At 49.0% G+C, this 27,029-nt stretch overlaps 1 protein-coding gene across 1 annotated transcript in view; it reads right to left on the reverse strand.

Annotated features, from left to right (window-relative positions):
• Positions 1-27,029, reverse strand: part of CSTF3 (cleavage stimulation factor subunit 3) — a 731,385-nt gene that overhangs the window by 198,067 nt on the left and 506,289 nt on the right. Inside the window, exon 13 of the mRNA XM_069623577.1 lies at positions 13,323-13,397. Coding sequence (XP_069479678.1) covers positions 13,323-13,397 — 75 coding nt within the window. The remainder of the gene's footprint in view (positions 1-13,322; positions 13,398-27,029) is intronic.

Here is a 27,029-nt window from a genome sequence, read left to right on the forward strand (position 1 = left end):
CCGGGGGTAGGCATCATGACACCCACCTTGTAACTCTGTCTCCCACCTGCTACATTCCAAGGGGCCGTATCGGACGAGCGGCCATCTTGTCTGGCACGGCAGCCATCTGGTCGAGCTGCGTGCCAAATTCGTGGTGATTGGTTCACTGGACCCGGGATCCTCCAGGACTCTTGCCGACCTACCGTGAACCACAGGATGGGGCCTGGTAGGCATGTTGCCCTTGGTAGTATTGCTGGTAGTGCTGCGTGCAGGCACCCCCTCAAGTATCAGGGCTGTACTAGGGCATAGCCCCTCGGGTGTACACCCAGTAAAAGAACTTTGTGGTCCCTCAGCATTGTCTCTGGAAGGATCTAATGACCCCTCAGCCTGGCGGCCAGTAGCTGAACTAGCCTTGATACCAGTGCTGGTGTGAGAACTTGAAAGGTTCTTCCCGCTTGGGCGTTTCTGTGGGAAGGAGTCGCCCTTGCGGGGTGAGATGTAAAAAAGCGGCCCTACCTAGGGCCTTGATTTATGTCTGACTTTTAGGCACGATTATATGCAGTACCCTTTGGGTGCACCTCAACAACCCTGACCTACTGGCAATAGGAACCCAACCTTTGGTATAAGTCTGTACTACACAGGTTGGTAGCATGTTGAGCAGCCAGGCTTATCTCAAGAGATGTCAATATGAGGTGTAGTGGAGTAACAGATTCACAGTGACAAGTATTCAAATAAACTCTTACAAGGTTTCTGGATTAAACAATTATTAATTTATTCAATAGTCAGTTGAGTAAGCCTTCTTTAGAAGGGGGCAATATAAATAGTAACGCAAATATACTCCAAAATATTTCTAAGTAAGTACCCTTTTGGGATGGCACACACTTCCTACACCCTTAGGTGACTCTAGTAACTAGAACAATGTGTACATTAATATACCAATGTTTGCATTTAAGAGTTTGGCAAAGAAAAAAAGGTCCAGTGAAAGTAACCTCAAGGAACGAGCTGTGAAAGCTTGCAAGGAATATAAATCCTGGATCATTGCTCGAAGACACACACTGATCCAACAAGAGACTGAAGAAATGCTGAGGGTCCCAAGTAGCAAAAATGCCAGGGATTTTTGGGCATTGATCAAACAAACATCAACCACCCCTCAGGACACCCAACAAAATTACGTGAGTGAACAAGTTTGGATCGCACACTGGTGTATAGCGTACTATACACCAGGTTTCAGAGGCATTCAGAATACTTTGAAGGAGGAGCAAAAAGGCATTGGTTAGTTAGAACATGAAAGGTTACAAGTTATTCTTAGGCAGTGCAAATATTTAGAGTTCACAAGAAGAGTCAATACAATTCAATAGGCTAGGCCAAAGTCAATGGGCTAAAGTCTTGGATAGGATAAAGCAGTTCTGCTAGTTAAACAGAAAAGTCTCTGCACAAGTTCTTAGGAGTAGTTTGTAGCGAGAAGAATTATATGCTGGGTCGCAAGCTGATTAGGCCTGTGAGTTGGGAAAGTTTCAAGCACTTTCACCGCGACAGGCAAGTACTCTCAGTCGGGGTTTACATTACCTTACCAATGAAGAAAAAGATGCAGCTGATGACTTCTGTTCCTGGTAGTTCCTGCAGATCTTGTTGTTCCTGGGCCTCAGTCGTGGGGACCAGAGGGAGGATGTTGGGGGACTCCTGCACTGGGACGGTCAAAACTCGCAACCGGCAAACTTCACTTTCAGTGGCTATTCAGTGTTTCAGCTCCTCGTGTCTACCGCAAATAGCAACACTGCGTTTTCTGGCTGTTGTGATGGACTTTCCTTGCTTCTGGGGTCCTGCACTTTGTTGAGGGGACTCGGGCTCGGTCAGTCCTGCTTCCTGGGAGTCCGGAGGATCTTCCTGGAGCTCTAGGCCAGCTTAAAAGCAACGCACACAATCTGGTGTTCCTCTCCCTGGCTTTACGGTTCCCAGCAGCAACTCTATGGACATTCAACCAGCTCACAGATGGATGCCCAGGTGGCTTACTTTGGAGTCGATTGGTCCCATCAACTCAAGGGGAGATGTAGGGGCTTCTCTGTCGATACAAATTTGGAGTTTCAGCACAGCAGCAGAGCTTCAACGGACAAACCAACGGTCCAGGAGATGCAGCAGGCGTCCTCTTGAAGTTCTTCTTCGGTTCCTTCATCCAGTGGTCGACTCTGCCCTCCAAGCCAAAAGCCTCGCCTTTTATTCAGGTTTCTCCCATTCATTCCAGCCTAGCTGTCAGTCACCCACCAGGGTGGCTGTCCTTGCCGGGCAGTCAGTCGGCAAATCACTACAGAGTGCATTTGGGTCTCCTAGGAGATAATCACAGGGAGTTTAGGGCACCTCCCTCACTTCCTGCCCACACCAGACAGCCTGGAGCCAGAGGCGGGCTTCACTTGTGAATCCCGTCAATGGCAAAGCCGACAAAGGGACCAAACCTGGTTTGTGCGTGCTGAGTACATCTCAACAAAGACCTTTCCACAAAGAAATGGTGAAAGAAGACCGGGGCCATTTGGACAGAATTGGCACCCTTGGGTGCTTTACTGCAGCTGCGAATGCTGTAGAACTTTGTGTAGGAACTGGAAGCCCATGATCCCGACCTTATGAAAGGACCAATGGGGCTGCAGATAGGTACGTGAAGGTAAGACTCATTTAGATCCAGGGAGCACACCAGACTCCAGTGCACAATTACTCCGCAATACGGGCTGGGGTAACCAATCTATGGCGAAAATCTGAATAGGAGCCCAGATCACGCTGTGAGGCTGGGACCTCTTCCACTGCCTGCATCTTCATGCTAGAGAATGTCCGCCCACAGAGTTATTGTCCCAATCTGTGGGAGGGGAGGAGAGGAGAGGAGAGAGGCGAAGGAGGGACCGGTAGGCGGTAGCCCGAGGACATTGCGGGGAGGATCCAAGGCTCCACTAACGTTGTGCGCCAGCATGGGCATGCGTCTCGCTATGTGCCTTATTGAGGATGGATAAGGATTCAGCAGACAAGGAACAAGTTACTTACCTGTAACTGTTTTTCTCCAGCATGGGTCTGGCATGGATTCACATGCTCATGAATATTCCCTGTCGTCAGGCTGGGAATCCTCGGTTAAGAAAAATCAGTATCAGTTTAGTTTCTGATCTGTCTTTCGTAGTAGTAACCAATCACTGATCTCTGCGTCATACTGACCACAGCCAACGACTGCCATCTCCCTAAACCCCGCCTCTGGCAGCCATCTTCAGATTTGGTAGCACGTGAAGTGGCAGTATGACCAAGTGAAGAGCCGCAGAGGGGTAGGCGGGAGGGTTCGCATGTGAATCCATGCCAGACCCATGCTGGAGAACAACAGTTACAGGTAAGTAACTTGTTCCTTCTCCAGCATGGGGTCTGGCATGGATTCACATGCTCATGAATATAAGAATACATAGCAGTACACACATGCACAACCACGGGAGGTGGCAAAAGGCTCAACATTAAGCAATACAACAACTCAACATTAAGCATCTCTTACCTCCTCACCAGGCTCACCTTAAGCGAACAGGTTGCGCAGCACTGCTTGGCCAACCCTGGACTCCTCCCTGGAATCCCGATCGACGCAGTAGAATCTCGTGAAGGTGTGCGTCGACCTCCACGTAGCAGCCCTGCAGATGTCCAGCAGGGGCACACCAGATAGGAACGCCGTAGTAGCAGCGATCGCTCTGGTCGAATGGGCTCTCGGACGGCCTGGCAGCGGTCGGTTAGCCAACCGGTGGCAGTGCATGATGCAGTCGGAGAGCCATCTGGAATAGAATAGAAGACTTCGAGAGAGCCTTCCCTTGATTCACAGGTCCAAAGTTCACAAACAGCTGTGATGTCCTCCGAAAACTCTTTGCGCGGTCCACATAGAACTTCAGCGCTCTAGCCACATCCAGCGAGTGCAAAGTCCTCTCGGCCGGCGACGAAGGAGACGGGAAGAAAACAGGTAACACCAGGGGCTCGTTAAGATGGAAGTCTGACGGCACCTTGGGCATAAAGGAGGGGTGCGTCCTAAGCACCACCTTCGAGGCATGCAAAGTCAAGTACGGTGCTTTGCAGGATAGGGCCTGGATCTCTCCCACTCGTCGTGCGGAGGTAATGGCCACCAGGGATGCAGTCTTCCACGACACAAACTTCATCGGTGCGGAGTGCATCGGCTCGAATGGGGGCCCCATGAGCCTAGTCAGCACCATGTTAAGTTCCCACGCCGGGGCCGGGGCCTTCACCGGCGGGAACGACCGGAACAGTCCTTTCATAAACTCTTTTACCAGCCGATGGGACCACAGGGACGTCCGTCCTGTGGTTCTGGTATATCTGGAGATCGCCGCCAGATGAATCTTAATGGAGGCAGGGGCTAGCCCAGCCTTTGCCAGCGATAGCAGGTACGGCAGCACTTGAGGGGCCGTAATCCGTAGGGGGTTGATCTTCTGTGCTCGGCACCAGATAGAGAACCTCTTCCACTTGTGATCGTAGCATTTGAGAGTCGAGGACGCCCTGGCCTTTGCAAGAACCTCTCTGCAGTCGGCCGGTATATCGTACCCTCCAAACTCAAGCGCTGCAGGAGCCAAGCCTGCAGGTTCAGCGATGCCGGGTCGTGGTGGAAGATGGCGCCTCCTTCTCTGGAGAGAAGATCCGCGTCCGTCCACAGCTTGATGGATGGGGATGTGGACAAGTCCAGAAGGTCCGGGAACCAGATCTGCCTCGGCCACGCCGGTGCGACGAGGATCATCCTGCACCGGGACCTCTTGAGCTGGTTGATGAGTCGAAGCAGCAACGGCAACGGAGGGAATGCATACAGGTATAGACCGTCCCAGGGGAACGAGAACGCATGGCCCATGCTTCTCGGCTGGGGAAACCTGCTGGCGAACCTCTGGCACTTCGAGTTCGTCGCTGTTGCGAACAGGTCGATTTGGGGTTTGCCCCATCGTCGGAAGAGTTGATCCACCTGATCCTGGCGCAGCTCCCACTCGTGACACGCGCGCAGCTCCCTGCTGAGCGAGTCGGCGATGGTGTTTCTTTCTCCTGCCAGGTGGAAGGGAACCAGGAACATCCCCTGGGTGACCGCCCAGTGCCACAGATCCTGTGCCTCCTTGGATAGGGCAGGGGATCTGGTGCCTCCCTGCTTCCGTATGTAAAACATTGTCGTGGTGTTGTCCGTGAAGATCCGCACCACCTTGCCCTTGAGCGCCGGGAGGAACGATTTGAGAGCCCAGAACACGGCTCGGCGTTCCAGGATGTTGATGTGCAGGAGCTTCTCCTCCGGGAGCCAGAGGCCTCTTGCGTGGAGATCTCCGGTGTGGGCGCCCCAACCTTCCAGGGAAGCGTCCGTCGTCACCGTCTCCTGGTACGCCGGCGTCTGAAAGTCCTTGCCCGCCGTCAGGTGCGCTCGAATGCCCCACCACTGAATCGCCCGCCGGAACACCTAGTTGAGGGGGACCCTGTCTTCGAAGGTGCCCGTAGCCTGCATCCAACAGGCGTCAAGAAATTCTTGAAGAGGGCGCATCCGTAGTCTGCAGAGGCGCACAGGTAGATGCAAGAGGACATCATCCCCAGGATGGACTTGATGGACCTCACCCTGGCCACGTCCGTGGCTAGCAGGCGCTGCACTTTGCCCAGAATGGTGTTCGTCCGTTCTTCCGACGGTGCCGCCAGGCGCCTCACTGTATCGAGCTTCGCTCCCAGAAACAGGGCCACCTGTGACGGCACCAGGTGGGACTTTGGGTAATTTATGGCGAATCCCAGGTCTGTGAGTAGCTGGGCGGTCCTCGCAGTGTGTTCGACGGCGAGTTCCCTCGTCCTTGAGCGGATGAGCCAGTCGTCCAGGTAGGGGTAGACGTGAATCCCTTGCAGGCGCAGCCGTGCCGCCACAGGTGCTAGGCACTTGGTAAAGACCCTGGGGGCCGACTTCAATCCGAACGGCAGTGCTCTGAATTGGTAGTGGCGTCCCTGGATGACGAACCTGAGGAACTTTCGTTGACTTGAGGATGGGAACGTGGAAGTATGCATCCTCCAGGTCCAGGGCCGATAGAAAGTCGCCTTCCTCCAGCTGTCCCAAGACGTGCTGGAGCGTGACCATCCTGAACTTTTGTGACCTGATGTATTTGGTCAAACGACAAAGGTCCAGGATGGGGCGCCAGCCGCCCGTCTTCTTCCTGACGAGGAAGTACCTTGAGTACACCCCGGAGCCTCTTCGAGATGAGCTCGATGGCGCCTTTCCTGAGCATCGCCCGTACTTCCAACAGCAGTTGCGGGACATGATTTTCCTTCCTGGCCACAGGTGGAACGTGAGGGCACTTCTTCAGGAATTCGATAGAGTGTCCTCTTGCCAGGGTATCCAGCACCCAACGGTCGGTGGAGATGGACTTCCACACGCCGACGAACTTCGTCAGCCTGCCTCCCACCGGGGTGCTTCGGTGGGGGCCCCAAGGCCACGGCCGGTTCAGTCCTGCTTGGAGGCGTTGGCCTTGCCGCCCTGGCCACCTTGCCGATGGCGGCGAGGCGCTCCCTGCTTGCCGCAACCCCTGTAGGCCTCCTGAGACGAGGAGCGTGCCGCCTGGCGGTAGGACGACGAGCCACCGCTGGATACCTTGGAGGCCCCCTGTCTGCCTCCGGAGCTCCGAAAGGGCCGTCGTTGCTGAAGGGCTCCTAGGGCGCGGGCCGTCTCCATCTTTATGGCTTGGAGGGATTCGTCCACCGCCTTCCCGAACAAGTTGCTGCCATCGAACGGCATGTCCAACGCCCTGGTCTGGACGTCCTGACGGAAGTCGGTCGCCCAGAGCCAACCCCGTCGTCATAGACAAACTCTGTTGCCCAGCTGGCGGAACCCGGTATCGGCAATATCGGTTGCCACCGTTATGGCGTGGTCCGACGCCACCTCGCCTTCTTGAAGTATTTCCAGGGCCTGGGACCTCTTGTCGTCCGGTACGAAGTCCAATATGGGGGCCAGCTTAAACCAGAGCTCCCTGTCGTAACGGGCCACGATCACCAGGGCGTTGGCCGCTTTGATCGTCGTCGCCGCCGACGAAATGACCCGTCGCCCCATGGCGTCCAACTTCTTTCCCTCGCCGTCCGGAGGGGAATTCGACGTTGAGGCCCCTGACCCCACCGCTTTCTTCTTCGCCGCCGCCGAGACAACCGAGTCTGGCGTTGGCTGGGCCCTGAGGCACAGGGGAGCGGTCTCGGGGACCCGGTACTTCTTCTCGTACCGGTCCCGTTTGGCTGGTGCCGTGGAGGGGTTCTTGAATACCAACAGGCCCTCCTCCCAGATGTCATTGATTAGAGGCACCGCGATGACAGTCTTCCTCTCGTCCTCCCGGCGCTGATAGAGGAAACCTTCCTTTTTCTGCTCCTCTGGGCAGAGCTGGAACAATTCGGACGCCCTGGCGATCATGGCGTGGAATGAGCCAATCTCGTCGGGCGGAGAGGCCCGTGCGACGGGAGACCCGTTCCGTCGTCGTCACCCTCAGAACCCGTCGTCGAGCCCACCGCACTGTCATCTCCCAACTCGTGGGAGGATGAAGAGGGAACTGCAGGCCTTACGGGGGCGAGCGGAGGAGAGGGTTGGGTCCTCCGTCGTTTGTTCTGAGGACTTCCCGACGGGCCAGGTTGCGGGTCCTCCGGCCTGGGCCGTGGTAATCTCGCCCTTATCTCAGAGCATAAGGACTGGATCGCAAACAAAATGGCCGCAGAGCTATCCTGAGGCCTAGGTTCCTGCTGCGCCGGAAGGGAAGGCTGCTCTTCCTCGCCATCGTCCTCTTCCTCGGTTATCTCGCGAGGATCTTCCTTGCGGGATCGAACCTTCTCGAATTGGACTTCGAGATTCCTCACGACCTCGGTCAGTTCCCCCTCCGAGGCTGACTCCTAGCTCGAGGAGGCTACCGTGCCCTCCCCCCCCTTTTTCCATCACGGGGGCCATGACGATGGGCCGCGGCAGGGAAACTCTAGTCCCGGAGGCAGTCTCCGCTGGCGGGGTCTCTGCCGGCTTGGCCAGAGTTGCCGCGATCGCCTCGATAGAGGCCTTTGCCTGCTGGTTAGGGGCCTTCACCACCTTAGGTGCGTCCTGGGCCTTCTCCTTAGGGGGAGGGGCGACGCCTCGCTCCCCCTCTCCCGAGATCAGACGGGGCTTCTCCCGAAGCTTACCCGGGGTCTCGGACTTCCTCTTCCCCGAACCGGAGCACTGGCTCGTGGTTGACGGTGCAGGGGAAGGTGCGCCCTGCCTGGCGACCGAAGAGCCCGACCTTTCGGCGCTCCCGGAGCCAGCACACTCGTGGTGCTTGGCCTGGTGTTGGGCCCCCGTTGCCGGGGCGCCTGCACAGGACTTAGAAGCCCGCTCGGACCCTTTCTTCTTCTTCTCACCCGTTGAGCCCTTCTCCAACCAGCTGGCGAGACGGGATCGACGGTCCCTCATGGTCCGCTCCGACATGTTCTTGCAGAACTGGCAGTCCTTCTCTACATGAGTCTTGTCCCCATGAAGACAGTAGAGGCATCGCGAATGTTCGTCCTCCTTAAACACATTCTGCAGCCCGCATCCAGGGCAGCTGCGAAATAGCTTGGGTCCGGGTGACGAACTCGCATCCTGGGCCATCTCGAAGTAGGCCGCAAATCATCTGGAATCCTCCAAGAGGTTGATTCGACGAAATCTTCACCCTTGAGGGGCATAGGAAAATCCCGCAACGGGTACCCGTTAACGGGAGTAGAAACGGTGGAGCTTGAGGCTCGATTAACCGAAAAAATGTGAAAATTCACCTGAAAAAGCACAAAACACGCAGCAAAAGCTCAAGAGCTAAGCACGAGGTCTCCCAACACTTGAACATGCGGTAAAAATCTGAAGATGGCTGCCAGAGGCGGGGCTTAAGGAGATGGCAGTCATCGGCTGTGGTCAGTATGACGCAGAGATCAGTGATTGGTTACTACTACGAAAGACCGATCAGAAACGAAACTGATGCTGATTTTTCTTTACCGAGGATTCCCAGCCTGACGGGTAATATTCATGAGCATGTGAATCCATGCCAGACCCCATGCTGGAGAAGAGACTGTTCCTCCTCTTATCAAGTTCCGTTCCACCGTGGATTAGGAACAGGTCGCCCCCACCCCCCCACCCCCACCCAAGTGAAGGTCCAGTATGCTTTCCTGGGCGTCCGGGTTGAATGTTGTCGCCCGTAGCCCAGCAGTCATCCTGCCAGTAGTGGTGCAAATGGCACGACCTGAGGTGTCAATGTGCGCCACAGTGGACTCCATTATGTCCTGCCCAACAAATGTTGGCCTCCGCCAGCCCTACACCTTGGAGCGTGCCTGCTGCTGCACCAGAAGTGGCAGAGGAGTGTGGCTGTGAGAGTGCAGACAGCAAAGGGGGGGGGGGGGCCTCCAGCTGCCTAAACTCAGCATTGAGGCGCCTGTTGGTAGGCTGAGTCGAATGGGGTTTAAGCTGTGCTGACCCAAGCCGGCTGCTGAGAAGGAGGCTGTGGGGCTGCCAAGGCCGTTGGAGGCATGGGCACTGGTGTTGTGGGTACTGACATGGGCAGCTGGGGCTGCACAGGAGCCGGAGGCGCTGGAACCAAGGGCAGAGTGGCCGTGGGTGCTAGCGACCGAACCAGAGGGAATATGTCCCTGATCACCTCCTTGAGGATGATGCCCATCTGCGGATACCTCATGCGGGTCATGGCTTCAAGAAAACCTGTCTTCACAGGTCGGTGGAGCGCTTGAAGGCGTGGGCCTTGAGGGTGCTGTGGCCCAAACAGACACTGCCTTCTGTCTGCGGGGTGTATAGGCCCTGCAACGATGAAGGGTATGCCATGGGCCCCCGTACTTAGTGAAGACCAGTCCCACCTGGAAACTCGTTCCCCTACTTGTTCCCCAAAGGGGGATGGTGTCAGATGAGCCGCCATTTTATCTGCTCCAGCGGCCATTTTGTCAGGCTGCAAACCGCGTGCCTGTGACAGGGTGCTTGCTGCGTTGAGCCCCGCCTCTTTCACGACTTTTGGCGGTGGCAGCTGAGGCCAACCCTGCACCTCAGGATGGGGCCTGGTAGGCTGATTGCCCTCAGCAAGGTCACCAGTAGTACTGCGTACAGGCGCCCCCTAAGACATCTGTCTGGTACTAGGGTGTAGCCCTTCGGGCCTAACCCCGGTAATAGAACCAGGCGGCCCCTCCGCTCAGTCATCGGTAGGTTCTTGCGACCCCTCGGCCCGGAGCCCGGTAGGTGTAGTAGCAGCCATGGTACCTGCACTGGTACAAGAACCTGGAAGGTCCCTCTCGTGCTTGTGCCTCCTGGAAGGAGACTACTTTGCGGAGTGTATGGTGTGTACAGGCGCCACCTTGGACATCTATCCAGTACTAGGGCGTAACCCCTCGTGTGTAGACCCGGTAATCACGGGTGTAGCTAGGTCTGGAAAAGACCTGGGGCTATGCTGATGTCGGAACCGTCGGGACTGGGGGCTAGCTAGCCTTTTGGTTGTAGCACCTGAGATTCTATCCAGGGCTACACCAAAAGAACAGGGGCTATGCATTAGCCCCTCACTAGCAACGCCTCTGCCAGGAATTGTACCTTGTGGCTCCTCAGCACAGTCCTTCTTAGGATCACCCGACCACTCAACCTGATGGCTTGTAGCTGTAGCCGCCTTGGTACCTGGACCTGAAAGGTTCCTCCCTCTCCAGCGCTTCCTGTTCGGGAGAATTCTCAGAAATGTGCTAATTCCCTCTACCTTAGAGAACCCCAGCAACTTGCTGGATTTTGAGGACTTTATTTTTTTAACCTGGAGAGCGCGAGACCCTTTTTCCCCCACTCTCTCATGCATTTTAATGTGATTTTGGTTATGGAGTCTGACAAACTCCATAAGCATCATCTTTTACATTGTGTAACACAGCATCATCAATGCAGTGGCACAGGGAAGTCTTTCGGATTTCCCAAAGGTGTGAATACCTTCTCTTGGATAAACTACTATTTCCAAGAGCAGTAAAGCGAATGACTTTACCTAACATTTGTAACTTTCTAGACCCAGCAGACACTATTTTACATTAGGGTGCTGGAGGGGTTACTTAGTATCCCCTTTGTCTAGCTTCTCATGTAAGATTTTTATGTTACCCTTTCCTCGATGAATGGCTGGTGGCAGTGGTTTACTTTTAACTACTGTGGTGTGCATTTAAGGCGGGCTGCGTTCGCAAATGCATTAAAGCACCCAATGGTGCCATTTTTGTCAAAATGGCCCCGGTCTTTTTTTACCATTTCTTCTTGGAAAAGTCCTTCTTGAGATTTACTCTGCGCGCCAAACCCGGTTTGGTCCCATTGTTCGCTTTGCCTTTGTCAGGATTCACGAGTGAAGCACGCCTCTGGCTCCATGGTGTCTGGTGGGGGCAGGAAGTGAGGGAGGTGCCCGAAACTCCATGTGCTTAGTCTCCTAGGAGACTCAAATGCACTCTGTGGTGATTGGCTGGCTGACTGTCCGGCAAGGACAGCCAGCCTGCTGGGTGAGTGACAGCTAGGCTGGAATGAACGGGAGAGAACTGAATAAAAGGCGAGGCTTTTGGCTTGGAAGGCAGAGTCGACCACTGGACGAGGGAACCTTAGAAGAATTTGAAGAGGACGCCTGCTGCAACTCCTGGACCATTGGTTTGCCCGTTGAAACACTGCTGCAGTGCCGAAACACAGTTTGCATCGACAGAGAAGCCCCTGCAAGGACGACTTCTCCCCTTGAGTTGGTGGGACCAATCAACTCCAAATTAAGCCACCTGGACATCCATCTCGGAGCTGGTTGAATTTCCACAAAGTTGCTGCTGGAAACCATAGAGCCAGGGAGAGAAAAAAAATCTTTTTAAGCTGGCATAGAGCTCCAGGAAGATCCTCCAGACTCCCAGGAAGCAGGACTGACCAAGCCAGAGCACCCTCAATACAGTGGGGGACCCCAGAAGCAAGGAAAGTCCATCCCGACAGCCAGGAACCGCAGTGTTGCTATTTGCGGTAGACACAAGGAGCTGAAACACTGAACAGCCACTGAAAGAGTTTTGACCGTCCCCGTGCAGGAGTCCCCCAACGTCCTCCCTCTTGTCCCCACGACTGAGGCCCAGGAACAGTGAGATCTGTAGAACTGCACAGGAACAGGAGTCATCTGCTGCATCTTTTCTTCTTCATTTTTAAAGGTACTGTACAAAGTCTAAGAGAACTTACCTCTTGCTGTAGAGTTGCTTGCATCTTCTACTACTCACAAGTCTAATCAGCTCGTGGCCCGACTTTTTGCCTATTGTACTGAATGACTCTGCTGAGGGGATCCAAAAGTATTTGCCTGCTTAAGAATGTTTGTGGTCTCTTGTTTGTTCTAATAAACTTTTCCTTTTACCAACTTCTAAGAGTATTCTAAATGCAAACAGTAAGATACTAATGTTCCCAGCACCCTAGCTATTGAAGTCACCCGAGGGTGCAGGTTGTGTTGGTCTGTGGCCCATCCCAAAAGGGTCTTTACTGATTTAGAAAATAAGAGTGCACAGTTTTGAAGTGTATTTGTGTGTTGCTTTTATATTGCTTCCTTCTGATGAAGGCTTATTCTAACTGACTGATAAGTGAATAGTTGTTTATTCAAGAAACCTTATGTTTAAGTGTTTATTTGAATACTTGTCACTTTGTAACTCTACTACAGCTCCCATTGACCCTTCTTGAGATAAGCCTGGCTGCTCAGCCACACTACCAACCTGTGTAGTACAAGCTTATACCAAAGGTTGGGTTCCTACTACCTGTAGTTCAGGGTTGTTGTAGTGCACACAAAGGGTACTGCATACAATCGTTGCTTAACAAAAGACAAAAAGAAAACCCTTCTCTGGGGATGAGTGTGTGGAATTACAAGGCCGGAGGCCTAACCCAGGAGCACTGGGGAAAGCGGTCCATTCCTGTCGACGCGGAAAAGAGGACTGAAGAGTGGCGCCGGTGGGCGGAGTCAGGGAAGCCCATGCTCCCAATACCGCACCCCGTGCGCCTCTACATTTAAATGGGAAGAAGGTATTTTCTGGTTAAAAAGGTTCTGTCTCCCATCCCTAGCGAGGGACACCCATACAGTATGGAGGAAAGGGGACAGGATGTAAGAGTAAAAGGCTTTACTTACTTCTCAAATCAGGTAAGGGTTCAAGACATAGCAAATAACTGGGGTTTTCACTGATGTCAAAGGTAGGAAAGGTGCATAAACAAAAATAGTCCTTAAAATATTGCTTCATTTTGGGGACCATGAAATGAACAGACTCTTTTCAAAGATGAAGCAAACAATTAAACTTTTAACCTCTTGGTTCACTGAACATATTTTAAAGACTTACTCATACACCTGAGAATAATTAATACCGGATAGGTATCTTACCAGTGTAGGATCAATATCTTCAACAGCAAAAAGTCGGTTGTATATACTGTGTACTTTCTCATACTTCATTCGGCCCTGATGGATGAAAGAATATTTGTGTCAGCTCTTCAAACAAACTGTTCACACTCTTATAAAATAGTGATACATTATTAAAAAGATGGTCCATTTTATAGAGAAGGGTGTAGTGTAACTTGGTTCTGCTCTGCCCATTACAACCACATGGAGCGGTAGTGTGGAGCATAGGTGTGTGTGTGTCTGCTAGCAGGAAATTCTCATTGCAAATGCCTCCTCTGATTAAGTCGCATTTGCATGGGGGATTCTCTATGTAATCGTGATGTATGCCCTACCTCTGGCAAAACTCATGGAAAATATAAATGGGTTACTATTAAGAATGCACAACAAATGCTTAAATGGGACAGAATGTCAGGATATGGGAGGAGAAAACAATCAAAGAAGCAGTCACTGGATGCGCCATTGAAGAAGGGGGTGAGGGTGTGGTTCATGGATGGGGTGTCCCTCCACAGAGAAAATGTGCAAACTGCAATGAAAAGAAAAATGTCACTGATGAGATTGATTTAAAACATCAACCGTGGAGGGTGGATTTTGGGAGGCCACCCTAGTTTGGCAAACTGTTAAGACACTAAAGACTAGCCAAACCCAATTAAGGTGGGTAGCAGAGCAGTAAAGTTTAGACTCAGGAGGGTGTATGAGAGTGGTCTAGGTCTACAATGAGCCCACACAGAGCACAAACAATTCCAACATTAATGATTTATGGACCAATGTCAATTGTTTCCCAGATTAAATAAGGCTGTGGGCCTTAAATTGGTTAGCATTTACTGATGCCCTCTTGTTAGTCCAACTAAGGGCTTAGCAAAACCATACAACTGAGCCAGTACAAGACTCCACTCTTTGTAGAAGGCTGTACCACCTGATTATGGGGTAGTGTAGACAGAACAGCCAGGCTTATTTTAGGAGGGAGAGCGGGCTGTAGGAAGGTACAAAGAATGTGTAGTATACCACAGGTTCAACCGAAACACTTACAACCAGAGGCATTATCAGAAATAAAGGTTTATTGTAGATACAAGTTAGGCCAAGATAATTCATGGGGGGTAGGTATTTGGTCATATAATTGTAAACACAATATAAAAACACCACAAAGTGATTTAAAGTACACAGACCATAGCATAAACCTTGTTTAGAAAACAAACATTATTTTTAGGCAAGTCAGACTTTATCAAGCACATTTAGTATAGGGCACATCTATTCATGGGGAGTAAAACCATAAGTTACTTTCAGTAATACAAGGGTAGTAGACCCTTGCAGTTGTGCAGTGACACTCAGTAAACCAATCTGCAAGTATACTTTCCTGAATAGTGATCACAAATTCAAGGAACAGTAGAAACCAATAACCACATTGTTAGGTCAGAATTACATATCAATGATAAATCTTCCTGACCTGTGTCAATTCCAGAACCTTTTGGTTTGACTAGGTAACTATTGTACCTTATCCCTAGGTGAAAGGGAATATTTTTCACCTCTCACCTAGCCTTGTGACCTTTTTATGTCGCTCCATAGTGTACGGTTGAAGTTCGAGTTTGACAACTTTTGGGCTTAGGCTGGTTTGCCCCTATGGGCTCCTCTTAAATTCTCTTTCATTTACTTGGGTGGACTACAATTCCCAAGTAGTAAAGAGGGGCTTTCGTCCCCCTTTACATTTCATATAGTTAGCCAGCACATCCCACTATATGTGGAGTGCTGTGAGTATACAATGTATCCCCTTTCTTACTTACCTGGTGTTAAGGAGAATTCTCATAAATGCGCTAATTCCCTTCACCTGAGAGACCCCCAGCAACTTTGCTGTATTTTGAGGAATTTTTTTTTTTTTTTTTCTGGATAGAGTATGAGCCTTTTTTCCCACTCTCATGCATTTTGATGTGCGTTTTACTCTGGTGTTCTTTGATTATGAGTTTTAGATAACTCCATGGGCATCTTTTCATGTGTGTTACACAGCACCCTCAGTGCAGTGACAGGGATGTCTTTTAGACTTCCAAAAGGTTTAAATACCTTCTCTGGGATGAACTACTTTTTCCCGGAGAATGTAAAGTTAAATTGACTTTACTAGTCTTTTTAAATCCCTAGACCCAGCACACACTATCTTCCTATAGAGTGCTGGAGGGGTTACCTAGCATCCCTTGTGTCTAGAAACTCATTTAACAGTCAAATGCTACCCGTTTCTATCGAAATGGCTGGTGGCAGTGGTTTTACAACAAACTACTATGATTTTTCCCGACCGTGAACACCGGTAGCTAAAAATCGCAGAAGCCATGTTTTTCGAGATGGGGCCTTAAACCCCTTTGTTTAAACAGGTCCCGGTCGTCTTTTTTTGCTATTTCTTTATGGAAAGGTCCTTCTAGAGTTTGTGTCTGCGCGCCAAACCAGGTCCGGTCCCTTTGTTTCTATGCCTTTGGCGGGCTTCGGGACTGAAGACCTCCTCTGGCGTCCGAGTGTCTGGGGTGGGCAGGAAGTGAGGGAGGGGCCCGAAACTCCCTGTGCTTAGTCTCCTAGGAGACTCAAATGCACTCTGGCGTGATTGGCTGACTGTCCGGCAAAGACAGCTACCCTGATGGGTGAGTGGCAGCTAGGCTGGAATGAAGGGGAGAAAACTGTTTAAAAGGGTAGTCTCTTGGACTGGAAAGCAGAGTCGACCACTAGAAAGAAACAACCAAAGATGAGCTGGAAGAGGATGGCTGCTGCAACTCCTGGACCATTGGTTTGCCCGGTGAAGCCCTGCTGCAGGCCCGAATTGCCAAGTTCATCTCGACAGAGAAGCCCCTTCAAGGACGACTTCTTCCTTTGAGTTGGTGGGACCAATCAATTCATTAGCCACCTGCATACCATTCGCAGAGCTGGTTAGGATTAACCAGGGGGAAGGACACTAGTTTGTGTGCTGGACGACGGTCACTCGAACCAAAGATCTTCCATTTGGCCAGTCCCCGTGCAGTGCAGGATTCCCCCGATGTCCTCCCTCTTGTCCCCACGACTGAGGCTCAGGAACAGCAAGAGCTGCAAGAACTGCCAGGAACCAACATCTTCAGCTGCATCTTTTCTTCATATTAAGGTACTGTGCCAACCCGATTGAGAGAACTTGCCTCTCGCGGTGAAAGTTCATGAAACTTTCCCAACTTGCAGGCCTAATCAGCATGTGACCCAACATATGATTCTTTTTTTTCGTACAAAATACTTCTGAATACTTTGGCAAAGACTTTACCATTTACTACAAGAACTGCTCTTTCCTATCCAAGACACTAGCCCATTGACTTTGGCCTAGGCCTATTGAACTGTATCGAGTCCAGTGAACTGAAAGTATTTGTGATCTATTTTATTAACTTGTGCCTTTTTGCTCCCATTTAAAGTGACTGAAATGCCAATTTGCTCCTATTTCAGGGGAGCCCAATTTACTCAGAAACGTATTGGTTTGGTATTGTAGTGTATTTGTGTATGATATTAAGTTGCCTCCTTCTAGTGAATGTTTTCAAAATGACTGTTATAAATTAATAAGTGTTTTACCAAGAAACAAGTGTAAGTGTCTACTTGAACCACTGTGATTTAAAGACCTCTGTGTAACCTCTTGTACTGCTCACATTTCCTCTTGAGATAAGCCTGGCTGCTCAGCTCGCTACCAAAAGCTGTGTAGTACAGACTTATACCAAAGGTTGGTTTTGCTTACACCTGTAGTCCTAATTGTATGTGGTTGATCACAGAGGGTACTGCATGCAATTCTGCCTAACACCTGGTAACATTTTGTTACGATTGCAAGTTTCCTTGTGTTAGGTAAGATCTTCATAGTAATGATATCCTGGCGTTTGTCAATCCTTTACTGGTGCATTACGTTTCCTTACACCTCAGTGAGTTCGAACCTTTTTCCACACTCAGTCTTTTACTCTAATGGATGTCATTTCTTAGACTCTCCATAGTACCTTTTTAATGTTATCCTCTGACAACTTTTGGCACATACTGTCTATTGTTGCTGGGTTGCCCTTTGGTCTCCCCGTTTCCCCTTTTAACTTTCTCTGGCTAACTCTTAGGTAATAATTGATGTAGTAACACTGTGTGAGACTACACAACACTTATCTGCTTGGTATTAGGTAACACACCTTTTGGTATGGGTCTGTTCTACACAAGTTGGTAGTGTGACTGAGCAGCCAGGCCTATCTCAAGAGGGGCAAATGTGAGCTATAGAGCTGTAGCAATGAAAATCGTAAATACAAGTAACCAACACTTCCACGCAAGGTTTCCATTATAAACAGTTATTTATTTAACATCAATTTTTAAATAAGCGTTCTATAAAAACTGCAAGTTATGCTACACTGTAAATATACTTTAAAATACTTTTCAGAATCAAACAAGTTAGTAGATACGCTTTGGATATGCATCTTACACAATTCCTACATTCACAAGGACAGTAATGGCATTTATATACCACACTAGTTATACTTTAGATTTCTGAGGTTGCAGAAAGGAAAGGTTTAAGGAAAGAAAAGGTTAAACAGGTTCTCAGTATATGTTAGGACAGCTAAATCTTCCAATGAAATCTAGACAAGCCTTTCCCATCAGTAACAGTCTAAAAGAAATTACCACATATGGAGGGACAAACAATATCAAAGTCAAGGGGCTAGAAGAGTCTGCAAGGAGCCAGGACAGCCCAAGTCAATTGTAACTGTCTATCTCCTCCCTCGCTTCCTGCCTTCACAGACAGACTGGAGCTTGGGCGGGGAGTCCAGGGCACTTCCCCCAAAGATAAAAATCTTACACAAAGGAATTTCAAACCCTGGATGTCAGGGGAAGGAACAAGAAAAGAAACACTAAAATGGCGAAAAAAGAAGACCGGGGCCATTTTGGTAAAATGAGCACCCTTAGGTGCCTTTACTGCAGCTGTGTACACAGCCCACAGTAAAGGTGCACCAAATTAACAAAAGGTATCACTGCAACCAGCCACTGAAGGTAAGCTTGTCCCTGTAACAGAATTGTTACAGTTTTAGTGTGAAAGGGGATACATTGCATCTCCCCAGCACGCCACATAAGGTGGGGTGTGCTGGTTTCACCAAATAAAATGTAAAAGGGATACAAAGATCCTTTCTAGTTTAGTTTGTTTATTTATAGAGCTCGTCCGAACCCTCAGGTAGCTGGGCGCATAATCATGTGCACAGCATAGTTACATATCGTCACAAACACATGTATAAAAAAAGGGTACATACATTCAATGGTCAAAGGGACTGGTGCAGAATGTGGCATGCGATATTTACAACGGAAAGAAAGGACCGAGTTACATGTTGGTCCAGTTCAAGATTTAAATAGGACATACAGTTCTATAGTGGAGAGGAGGAGGCCTGGAATAAGTGTAAGTACATGGCAAGGTGTTTAGGCTGAGAGCCAGGATTTCACCATGGCTCTGAAAGGCCAGAAAGAGGCTTCCGATCTGATTGCAAGAGGGAGAGAATTCCAGCATTGAGCTGCAAGCACTGGGAAGCTGGATCCTCCTGCTGTTTTTAGATTGTAGTAGGGAACCTTTAGTTGGTGCAGATAGGGAGTTCTGATGGGTCTAAAGGAGCAGTGTCTAGCGAATTTGTCCGAAAGGTAGCGTGGTGCAGTGAGGGACAGACACTTGTGTGATGACAAGGGTTCTTAGCTTGATTCTGTCCCGGATAGGGAGCCATTGGACTTCTTTGCTGGCCGTAGATATGTGAGCCTTACGCCGGAGGTTGAGGGCACATCTTAAGGCATTATTTTGAAGAATCTGGAGTCTGTTCAAATTTTTAGTGGTGGTGCCTAGGTATAGTGTGTTACAGTAGTATAATTTAGACAATATCAGTGCTCTAGAAAAGGTGAGGCAACTGGAGGGGGGAAAAAAAGGCCTACAGGCATTGATCAGTTTATTGGTGTAGGTGGTGGTTGAAATGGTGGTGTTTATTTGTTTTTTTAGCGACAGGGTGGAATCGAGGTACACACCTAGTGTTTTGACCTCTTTGGAGACTTTTATGATGTTGCCATCAATAGTAAAAGATTGGTACCTAGGGTCCAATTTATTGAGGCGAGCCTGGGATCCTACGATAAGCAGTTCCGTCTTATCGTCATTGAGGCAAAGACTGTGTGGCCATCCAGGCTTGATTTCAAGGTAGATTTAATTAAGCTTTGCAACATCTTCTTCATAGCAACCAGTGAGAGTGATGAGGACCTGGGTGTCTGCGTAATTAGTGTAGCTGACACCCAGTTCGTTGAGACGGTCAAAGAGGAGCTTAGTGAAGATGTTGTAAAGTGTGGGCGAAATGCAGGAGCCTTGAGGAACTCCACATTGGATTGGGATAGGGTGAGCAGCCGCGGAGGGGGGCGAAGACCCTAGTCGACCTGTCAGACAGAAATGACAATCCAATTGGTAGCATTCAGTGAGAATGCGGCAGCCGAAGAGAGGTGTTGTGTGAAGATCTGGTGGTCAACCAGATCGAAGGCAGCGGAGAGGTCCAACAGGAGCAAAATGGCCAGTTTGCCCTTGTCTTTGGCATCATCCATTTGGATTTTTAGATCTAGGAGGGCAGTTTCGGTCCCATGCCTGGGTCTAAAGCCGGATTGTCGCAAGCCTAGGAGGTTGTTGTCTTCCAAATGTTGTATTTGGAGGTAGGCTACTCTGTCTAAGATTTTAAGGAGAAAAGATACCGTGGTGATGGGTCTATAATTCGTGGGGATGTTAGGGTCTAGGTTGGGTTTTTTGAGAAGGGGGAAGGACCCACGCTTCGAGGTTATTGGGGACCACTGAGTTTTTAAAGGAAGAGTTATCAATGAGGTGATAAGAGGGGCTAGCTCATTAGCTCCATCTTTGATGACAGAAGCGGGGCATAAGTCGCCTTTGCAATTGGATGGTTTGAGGCTGGCGATTATCTTGACTTCTTCCTCCTCTGTGACTGGTGAGAAGTGGAAGGGGGGGCAGTTGGGGATGGTATAGTCTTTTTTACTATTGAGGATATCTTTGGCGGCAAGGTTAGCTTTTTTGGCTTCTATCTTTGCTTGAAGGAGGGCAATCTTGTTGGCGAGGGCAGGCTGGATATTATTGCACCAGGCCTTGTCCTTGGTGCAGTCCTCTGTAGGTGGCAGTGGTGATTTGAGTTCCCTTAATATAGAGAATAGTTCTTTGGTACCAGATTTGGCGTTGAGTATTCTCGTGTTATAAATCTCTTTTTTTGCGTTTAAGATGGCAGATTTGTAGGTGGAGGCGGCTGAGACAAATTTGTCTTTAGTGGAAAGAGATGGGGCTTTTCTCCAGCTGGTTTCCACCATTCTTTTGATGTTGCGGAGAGCTTTTAGTTCTGCTGAGAACCATTTGTTGGCGTGGGCAATGGGTTTGGCTTTTCGTTGTTTAAGTGGTGCTATCTGGTTGAGAGCTAGTTCCAGAGTGGTGTTGTATAGGTCTACAAGGGTTGATGGGTTGTCATTCTGAGTGGGGAGGTTAGCTTTAGTGATAGGCAAGAGAAGTGGTCTAAGGTTCTCTATAGTGATGTTGCGATTGTTTCTGGAGATTATTTGTGGTGTCCTAGAGGGTGGTGTTATGGGTATGGTTCTGGGTGGTGATAAGGTGATGGTCAGTCCACGCACAAGGAATGTCAGTCAGTGAGAGGTTGCAGTTGGCATCTGCAAGCCAGTCAAGGGATCTTCCTTTTGTGTGTGTTGGTTTATTAATGTGTTGCGTGAGGCCTAAATGTGTAATGGGGTCATTGAGAGAGGTGGCGTGATTGTCATTAGGGTAATTGAGTCCCAGGTTGAAATCACCAATGATGATGATTTGTGATTTAGGTTTAGTGTTTGTAGTGAGTAGGATCTGGGGGGTCTGTATATAATGTGTAGGAGGATGGTTTGGGTGTTAGATAATGGAAGTTTAATGGATATGAGTTCGGCTGAGGGTAGGGTTGTGTTGGTTACTTCTCTGATGTTTAGGATGGATTTAGCAATAATTGCTACACCTCCTCCTATTCCGTTTTTTCTGTCAGCTCGGATGATGTTGTAGTTATCCGGGATGGCTAGAGCTAATGTGGGACCAGCTGCTAAGTGGAGCCACGTCTCAGTGATAGCGATAAAGTCGAAGTGGTTGGCAGAGATAATGTCGGCAATATCAGTGGCGTGGGCTACCAGTGGGCGGCATTGATAAGAGCACCCTTGATGGAGATGGCTGAGAGGTTGACGTTCGTGGGTGGTGGAGTGTGGGATGTTATGGGATTATGACTGGGTGAAGGGGCGATGTGCGCATTTTGCTACACAGGGTTCTTGGTCTGGTTGGTGAGCATTCTAGCGAGTTTTAGGTCGAGGCTAGTACGGTGGCTGAGTCTTGCGTTTCTAATCTTAATTGGAGGTGCTGCATCCAGGAAGGTGGTAGTAGGTAGAAGGAGGCGAGAGCCTAGTCATGTGTTTCTGAGAGGTGTGGGACAGGGTGAGAAGGGTGTAGGTGGACGAGCGAATCTGTTTATCCAGTCCACTGGGGATAGTGAGTCTGGGTAGAGTGGCGTAGTTGTTTTGGTGTAGTTCTGAGGTGAGATATTGTGGAGCAAAGGGAAGAGCGATGCCATGGTCAATGTGGCACCTCTAAGTGTGGCCATCATGGGAGGTTTGGCTCTGGGTGGTAATGGCAGTGAATGGCAGCAGAGGTTTAGCGAGTAGAACGGCAATTTACGCAGTCAATTAACGTTAGCAATAACAGTGAATATAGGTACCTGCGCAGGTCGCAATAGGTAGAGGGCAATGTAAGCACTTAAATGAGCTTTGCAATAGCAGTAAACATAGGCACCTGTTCAGGCAGCAATAGGCAAAGGGCAGAGTGAGCACTTAAATGAGCTTTGCAATCAAAGTAAACATAGGCATCTGCATGGCAATGCGTGCTCGCAATGAGAGGTATACAGGCACTGCAATGGCCTCATTAGGTAAAGGCAGCGAACAGTATGAACAGGAAGTAAATGCACGCAATAAGTGTACGCATAGTTATCGCTAGGGCCGCCGTGGGCGTGGCACAGTGTGGCAAAGTAAACACATACAGGCAGGGCAGAGTGAACACGTAAGGATATTTGCAGCACAGGTCTGTTAGAGCAGTCAGTAAATGCACGAGATAGAAATGAACATAGGCAGCTGCTAGAGCCGCGATGGGCAAGGCAAGGGACAATGTGAGCATTGAGAGGATATTTGCAGTGACGGTGGAGGATGGTGAGCAATGTGCTTTCAATCTCTCTTCAAATGCCCTAAGCTAAACAGGAGTGCGGGCATATATAAATGGACAGAGAAAAATGCGATCGTGAGTGTATTCCACTGGAGGGTGGACAGCAGTGCCACAGTCGTATTCATTAGCGTCAAGGCAACGGATTTGGGATGGCAATGTCAGAGGAGGCTCACCCACGGAATGACGAATCCTCCATCAAAAGTTCGAGGGTTCAGATTGGTGCAGCATGGGAATAGGGCGTAGTGTCCTCGCCTGGCGCCGGTGGCGCTAGGTCAGCCTGGTCGGTAGTAGGCCTTCTTTCTAAGGCCTTACTTCATAGGCCGGCTGATAGCCTGCCGGCTATAGGTATGGGTCAAAAACGAACTTGCAAGCCAATCAGAGCTTGGCAAGGACAGGCACAGGCAGATGCTCAGTGATCAGGCAAGGCATGGAGACAATGCGGCGGCAGCCATCTTGGGACGGGTTCCCTTGTATTGCATTAGACATGAGAATAGTAGCTGAATCTCTGTGTTAATGCAGTCGGGGAACTATTCTACCCTTGGGAATAGTAGTTCTCTCAAGGTTAGCCAGAGAAAGTAAATAGGGGAGCCCCCTAGGGCAACCCAGCAACAACAGGCACTTATTGCCAAAACGTTGGAAAACTTTTAAAAATAGACTACTGAGTCTAAAAACTGACACCCATAAAAAGAGTAAACTATTCTGTGAGTGTGGAAAAAGGTTCCCACTCACTGAGGTAATAGAAAAATAATCCACCAGTAAAGCAAAAAGTTCTGGGGTTGACCCAGGTCAAGAAGATTTACAATTTCTATGAAAATCTTACCCAAAAGGAATCCAACGACCAGGGTTTCGGCTGCAGATCGTGAAGTAGTCCTGCTGCAAAATCTGTGCTGAGGTACTGTGCTGGCTTGGGTATGTACTTACCGTAAGTCTCTTGATTCCTGTGTAGTTTTGGGGTGTTTTCTGTGATTGGGAGGTCTCTCGTCAAGTTCACCCAGGCTCACTGCTGGAATGTTCCTAGGGTGTCTTCTGTGAAGCCCCTGGATCCCTCAACTAACTCCAAATTAAAATATGCACCTGTTTGAACAGTCTCCCTAAGGAACTAGGGTGTCTTCTAAGAAAGCCCCTGGACCCTCTTCTAACCCTAGAAGTAAAGAACTCACCTGTTTGCACAGTTTTCCTAAGGAACTCTGACTTTTGCAACTTAAGAACCTATCCTGACACTGCCTGTTGGACACTAGACCCTAGTGACCCCCCTTCTGCCATGTAGGACACTGATGCTCCAAGAATAAGGGAAAGACTTTTAAAGGATTGGGCCTTTAGCCTAGAAAAGAGAATACGTGTTTAAAAGTGACTAACCTGCAAAAGAAGTTGGTTAACTGTAACTCAGAGTGAACAGTTACAAACATTCTAACTTACCTTGAATGTGTGTTGCACTATTCTGAAAAATATATGTAACATTTTTCTTTCCTTAGAAACTTTTTCACCATTCTAACAGAAAGTAGATGTAAGGGTATATTACTCACTTGTGATTTGGTTGTGCCTCTTCCCAAAAGTAATGCTGTCGGTTTTACTTTATTATTCCTGTTTGGATAATTGTATGAGTGTTCCCCCAACTGGGTCTTGCTTCCCCTGACTTGCTGCTAGCCTGTCCAGAATAATTCTGCATTAAGTTTTGCCTACCTAGAATAACTGAGTCATTCATAAAGTGCAACAATGGGTTTTGCTTTCCCTGGTCTGTTTTAGACAGACACAAAAAGAATCTTAGGTTTATACCTGCCAATAGTTGCTGTTAGCGCCTTGATATAGTATATGGGTTTCACTTACCTTGAGTTAGCCGTGTGCCATACAAAAAAGTTACAAGAGTTACTGCTTATCAGAAGCTGTTCCACTGCTCTCAAAAGCAACCGTAAATATTATTACATCCTTAGGTTTTACTCAACTAGTATAACTGCGTTATCACAAAAGTAGTTATAGGTTTTTACTGTACCTAGAATAAGTGTTCCACTATTCACAAAACGTATATTGTCCAGGTGACTGATTATGTGATTTGTTGCAGAGTGTCACAGTACAACTGCTAGGGTCTACTACCCTTGAATTACTGAATGTAATCTGAAAGTAACCATTGGTTTCTACTCCCCAAGAATAGGTGTGACCTATACTGAATGTGTATGAAAACTATTGACTTTCCTAGAACTACCGTTAGGTGTTCCAAATAAGGTTATATGCTTTGTCTGTGTACCTTCAAGGATAGTGCTGTGTTTTTATGATTGCGGTTGTATATGATGTGATAGTACTTATTTCCCCCAAGATTTATCTGGGCCTACTTGTATTTAGATAAACCATGTATGTTTGCAATACATAGTGTTTCAGCGTTTCTTTGGACCATTTGTATTACAATTTTATTTGTACTGATTCTGCAGCCCTTTCTCATTCGTAAGGTAAGCATGGCTGCTCGGTCTATGCTACCAACTTATACTAAGAGTGGAGTCTTGTACTGTCTCAGTTGAATGATTTTACTAAGCCCTTAGTTGGACTTCAGAAACTGTCCTAACAGACCTCAAAACAAAATGGCAAAAAAAGATGACCCGGGCCAATTTGATGAAATTGGCACCCATGGGTGTTGTACTGCAACTGAGGGTTCAGCCTGCGGTAGAAAAGCACAACGGTAGGAAAATTAAACCACTGCCACAAGCCATTGAAAGTAGTGAGGCTAACAAAAATGTTACATGAGAATGTAGGATAAGGGGTGTTAGGGAGAACTCTCATAAATGTGCCAATTCCCTTCGCCTACGAGACCCCCAGCAACTTTGCTGGATTTTGAGGACTTGATTTTTTTACCTGGAGAGAGTGCAAGCCTTTTTTCCCCCCACTCTCGTGTATTTTGATGTGTGTTTTACTCTTGAATTCTTTGATTATGGGGTTTTAGACAACTCCATAGGCATCATCTTTTCATGTGTGTTACACAGCACCCTCGATGCAGTGACACAAGGAAGCCTTTTCAGGCTGTCCCAAGGTTTAATACCTTCACTGGGATAAACTACTGTTTCCCAGAGAAAGTAAAGTTAAATTGACTTTACTAGTCTTTAAATTCCTAGACCCAGCACACCCCATCTTACAATAGAGTGCTGGAGGGGTTACCTAGTATCCCCTGTGTCTAGAAACTCAAGAAGCAGTCAAATTCTATCCTTTTCTATCGAAATGGCTGGTGGCAGTGGTTTTACAACAAACTACCATGATTTTTCCTGACCGCGAACACCGGTAGTGTTAAATCGGGGGAGCCATGTTTTTCAAGATGGCGTCGGAGCCTCCTTTGTTTAAATGGGTCCCGGTCTTCTTTTTTCACCATTTCTTTTTGGAAAGGTCCTTCTAAAGTTTGTCTCTGCGCGCCAAACTAGGTTTGGTCCCTTTGTTGCTACGCCTTCTGTTCCTGGCAGTTCCTACAGATCTCGCTGTTCCTGAGCCTCAGTCGTGGGGACAAGAGGGAGGACGTCGGGGTACTCCTGCACTGCACTGGGACTGGTCACAAAGCTGGCAACCTGGCAATTCTTTGATTCCGGTAGCTGTCTTCAAGCACACAAACTGGTGTCCTTCTCCCTGGCTATTCGGTTTCCTCAACACTGAGGAAAATACAACCAGCTCAGAGAATGGTATCCAGGTGGCTTAGGAGTTGATTGGTCCCACCAACTCAAAGGTAGAAGTCGCCCTTGAAGAGCTTCTCTGTCGAGATGAACTTGGCGATTCGGACCTGCAGCAGGGCTTCACCGGGCAAACCAACGGTCCAGGAGTTGCAGCAGCCATCCTCTTCTAGCTCATCTTTGGTTCTTTTATTCCAGTGGTCGACTCTGCCTTCCAAGTCAAGAGACTCGCCTTTTAAACAGTTTTCTCCCTTTCATTCCAGCTTAGCTGCCACTCACCCAGCAGTGTGGCTGTCCTTGCCGGACAGTGAGCCAGCCAATCACGGCAGAGGGCATTTGGGTCTCCTAGGAGACCAACACAGGGAGTTTCGGGCCCCTCCCTCACATCCTGCCCCAGACACTCAGACGCCAGAGGCTGTCTTCAGTCCTGAAGCCTGCCAAAGGCTCACGAACAAAGGGACCAAACCTGGTTTGGCACGCAGAGTTAAACACCAGAAGGACCTTTCCAAAAAGAAACGGGGAAAAAAGATGACCAGAGTCTGTTTTTACAGAGGGCCTTGGACGCCATATTGAAAACATGGCGACCCCGATTTTTTGCTACCGGTGTTCGTGGTAGGGAAAAATCATGGTAGTTCGTTATAAAAGCACTGCCACCAGCCATTTCAATAGGAAAGTGTAGCTTATGACAGCTACAAGAGTGTTTAGACATAGGGGATACTAAGTAACCCCTCCAGCACTCTATAGGAAGATAGTGTGTGCTGGGTCTATGAATTTAAAAAGACTGGTAAAGTCAATTTAACTTTACATTCTCTGGGGAACAGTAGT

Source organism: Ambystoma mexicanum, chromosome 11 (assembly GCF_040938575.1).
Source record: "Ambystoma mexicanum isolate Mex_15411 chromosome 11, UKY_AmexF1_1, whole genome shotgun sequence".
Classification (NCBI taxonomy): domain Eukaryota; kingdom Metazoa; phylum Chordata; class Amphibia; order Caudata; family Ambystomatidae; genus Ambystoma; species Ambystoma mexicanum.